Here is a 4439-nt window from a genome sequence, read left to right on the forward strand (position 1 = left end):
CAGAACCTTAAAAGTTGAATGGATTTTGTTAATATCAGGTTATAGTTGCTGGGCTATTGTCAATATGGAAAGATTGTGTCACACATTTGGTTGTCATAGTCTGTCAGATAAAGAGGGAAGAAAATCTTAGCATCATTTAAAAAATAAAATGGAGGGCGCCTGGGTGGCTCAGTGGGTTAAGCCGCTGCCTTCGGCTCAGGTCATGATCTCAGGGTCCTGGGATCGAGTCCCACATAGGGCTCTTTGCTCAGCAGGGAGCCTGCTTCTCTCTCTCTCTCTGCCTGCCTCTCTGTCTACTACTGATCTCTCTTTCTGTCAAATAAATAAATAAAATCTTAAAAAAAATAAATAAAAGAAAAACATTATACCCATTAAAAAAAATAAAATAAAATAAAATAAAAAATAAAATGGAAAGAGGGAGAAAATGGGACAAGGGATAGTAGGTAAAATGACTTACCCTTAGTTATATAGCTGTTCTAATAATTTTTTTTTTCGCCACACCGAGTGTTTATTTAAACGACATTAATTACTGTCTTTCCCCTTGCATGTCCTCTTTCCACCTTCAGGAAGGCTTCTGGAACTTGAGAAAAAGGAAACGTTTTTTCAATAACGGGCTGAATCTTTCCCTCATCCACCAGTTTCGTGATGTCGTCTAGATACAAGCCGCTGGCCATGAAAAAGGCCCAGCGATAATGGACTCCTTGCCAGAAATGCTTCAATGCCTTAGAACCCACGGTGACTCCTGTCTGCAGCATGCCATCTGCGATGCCCAGTCGGTCCATGTTCAGGAGAAAAGGGGTCACCAGAGTCACATATGTGGCTCCTGACCATTTCTTGAGAAAATTTAAAGCCCATGTTTCAGTGGATCCACCGACATTATCAAGAATGAAATCAAACGGTTTTAAAGACTTCAACCGCTCTTCCACACTTCCGGATTTGTAATCAACTACATATTCTGCCCCGAGCTTCCTTACAAGTTCACTGGCATCCTGAGAGCAAACTGCTGTCACGTGAGCACCCCATGCTTTCATGACCTGTATAGCAAAAGTACCAACTCCACCTGAAGCACCCAAGATTAAAGACACCCAAAATTTAAGACACTGGTTCACTGCCTCGGTTTTTCTCTCCAAGTATTCCAGGAATTTCATTTCCTGTCATTGTTAATGGAGTCTGTCATCCCTCTTTACTAGTACAAATCCACACAGATAATCATGAGCCTAAAGAGAATCAGAAGAGTGCTCAAGTCTGTGATCAAATATGTAAGTAAAGATGAGCTGCACTGAAGTTTAAATACTCAAAATCCATAAACCCAAATAACTTGCTCACACTAGTTTTTTGCACACTCTTTGTGGAAGTGTTAGCTTGACTAAATTTCTTTGATACAAAAGGTCATTATTTAGTTTACAAAAGTTGTTTTTTAACATGTTGTTAAAAATGTATAGTAGGTTATAATGAGATTACAACTGTTTCGATTTCTCTATGTGTAAGTAAAATCCAAAGCTTATTAAATAGTCCCCCTATTTTTTTCTGACCAGACAGATTTATTGTCCTTTGTATCTTTGGGCATATCTATTAAAGGAGAACAGCAATCTTCCTTTACAAACCGGCTAACTGGCTAGAGATAAGGACAGAATCAGGGCTGAGCAGGGCTCCTCAGGACTCCAGGCAGGAGGCCAAGTTTACTGGCCAAGTTTACTATGGAAATTAGGTGCTCAGTCACATTTACCTGCTGTGCTTTGCCCCCTGCTTTCACAGCACCCCCTCCCTGCAAAAATCTTAGTAATCTCATGTCCTAGAGACTACTATAGGGATCAACTCCCACATGACATTATCTAAAAGCAAAGTTGTAGACTTTGACAGGGTTCTTCTCTCAAAATTATCCCAAACTTTCCAAAAGCAAGGAGACTTGAGAGCTGAAGCAGGAACATAAGGCAAGTTAGAGGGAGGATGGTATAACTGCTAATGATAAACATGATGAGGATCTGTTTGGACAGGGTTTCTTAGCTATCATCAAAAGTCATCCAGTTGATGAGCTAAGGACCTAGAGTGCAGGGGATGGTAGGGCTGACAGACACAGTGGTTGTTGAGAGGAACATGTGAGTATCATTGAGGGGAGGGAAGCTAATAGTCTTAGCTGAGACAGTCCTTACACAGAAGGCTCCCAATGCAGTCTGGTAGTGGTTAGATGCATTAGGTCTTTTTATTTCAAATTAGAAAATTTTCTTTCTACCAGTTCAAAAGTAGCCTGATTTTTTTTTTATCAATATAGATGGAAGCATTCTATTTATTTATTTATTCATTTATTTTCTTTCTTCCTTTTTAAAAAATTTTTAATTTTTTTAAATTTATTTTTTAATTTTTTATATTTTATAAACATATATTTTTATCCCCAGGGGTACAGGTTTGTGAATCGCCGGGTTTACATACTTCACAGCACTCACCAAAGCACATACCCTCCCCAATGTCCAAAACCCCTCCCCCCTTCTCCCTCCCCCCCTCCCCCCAGCAACCCTCAGTTTGTTTTGTGAGATTAAGAGTCACTTATGGTTTGTCTCCCTCCCAATCCCATCTTGTTTCACTGATTCTTCTCCTACCCACTTAAGCCCCCATGTTGCATCACCATTTCCTCATATCAGGGAGATCATATGATAGTTGAGATGACAGCATTTTAAAATGACAAAAATGGAATAGGAGTTCCATCATTAAGAGCAAGATCTCAGACACTTTTTTAGGTTAATGTCTGTGGCAGTAGTGTGATTTTTGTCATATTGATGCAAAACAACAGGCTGTGATAAAGTCAGCTGCTCTAGATGAACATCTCACAGTCTTGGTTGGAAGTTGCATGAAAGTCTTCCAGGAGTTGTATGATAATTAGAGTGGCTCTATTCTTTTTCCTTTATAGTTTACAATTTTTATAGCAAGAAAAGAATTGCCAGAACTGTCCATGGTCCTGGTAGACGGTTACTTCTACAGGAATGTTCATACTAAATACGTGTGTACACATTCAAGCATATGCACACACACCTACACAAGCATTGGTAGGTTATGTTAAAGAGACAGGCCAAATGAAACAACCTACCAATGGTCAAAGCTGGGAAAATTTGAACAACAGAATACAGTAGCATTAGATTATAACCCAAGTATAAAATACCCATGAGTTCATACTGGCATTATAAATGATTGAATAAAATGTGGGGAAATAGACAAAGTTTTCTTGTGGAAGAATTATGAAAAAGTTACAATTACATACTCTGACCTCAAGTTTGTGGATCATAACTCTCTGCTCCTTAAGTGTGGACTGTACATCATGATTGCCTTCTAAGGAATCAATATAGAAAAGGGGGAAAATAATAATTTTACAGTGGAGAAACCTGAAAGATACTACCTTAGCAACATGATCAAGGTCAAGAGTTATATGTCATGCTGCTAGTATGTGCTCTTGAGATGATGTTGTAATGAGAACGGCACTATACTGGGGTCTTCTTCCAAAAACCCACAGCCTCAGTTAAATCATGAGGAAAACATCGCAAAAATCCCAAATATGGGAAATTATGCAAAATACTGACCAGTACCTTTCAAAACTGTTAGTCATCAAAAATAATGAAACTCTGACAATCAAGAGGAGCCTAAGGAGCTAGGACAACTAAATATAATGTGATATCCTTGATGGGATTATGAAGTAGAAAAAGGAAATTGACAAAATCTAAAGATGACTGAATTAAGTATTGGCTTAAGGTATTGTCCCAATACTCATTCATTAATTAGGAACAATATACCATACTAATGTAAGATGTTAATAATAGGAAAAATTGGTTATGAGAGCTCTCTGTACTCTCAATCTTCACAAGTTTTATATATTTAAAATTTCTAAAATGAAAATCTTATCAAGAAATCACAACTGTAAATAGAGCTACCCTATGACCCTGCAATTGCACTACTGGTATTTACCCCAAAGATACAGATGTAATGAAAAGAAGGGCCATCTGTACCTCGATGTTCATAGCAGCAATGGCCACAGTCACCAAACTGGAAAGAGCCAAGATGCCCTTCAACAGATGAATGGTTAAGGAAGATGTGGTCCATATATGCAGTGGAATATTACGCCTCCATCAGAAAGGATGAATACCCAACTTTTGTTTCAACACAGATGAGACTGGAAGAGATTATGCTGAGTGAAATAAGTCAAGCAAAGAAAGTCAGCTATCATATGGTTTCACTTACTTGTGCAGCATAAGGAATAACGTGGAGGACATTAGGAGATGGAAAGGAAAAGTGAATTGGGGTAAGTCAGAGGGGGAGGTGAAGCTTGAGAGACCATGGGGCTCTGAGAAACAAACAGGGTTTTAGAAGGGAGGGGGGTAGGGGAATGGTTTAGCCTGGTGCTGGGTATTAAGGAGGGCATGTATTGCATGGGGCACTGGCTGTGGTGCATAAACAAT

General features: G+C 39.0%; 1 protein-coding gene across 1 annotated transcript; it reads right to left on the minus strand.

Annotated features, from left to right (window-relative positions):
* Positions 1-491: 491 nt before the first annotated feature.
* On the minus strand, positions 492-1148 carry LOC131999439 (reticulon-4-interacting protein 1, mitochondrial-like). The gene has a single exon (XM_059372148.1). It carries the CDS (start codon positions 1146-1148, stop codon positions 513-515), a length of 636 nt encoding a protein of 211 aa, XP_059228131.1. The 3' UTR covers positions 492-512.
* Between the last annotated feature and the right edge of the window lie 3291 nt (positions 1149-4439).

This window comes from Mustela nigripes, chromosome 13 (assembly GCF_022355385.1).
Source record: "Mustela nigripes isolate SB6536 chromosome 13, MUSNIG.SB6536, whole genome shotgun sequence".
Lineage (NCBI taxonomy): Eukaryota > Metazoa > Chordata > Mammalia > Carnivora > Mustelidae > Mustela > Mustela nigripes.

Coding starts and splice junctions, on each gene's coding strand:
- LOC131999439 (XM_059372148.1), bottom strand. CDS start 1,148: ATGAAATTCCTGGAATACTTGGAGAGAAAAACCGAGGCAGTGAACCAG.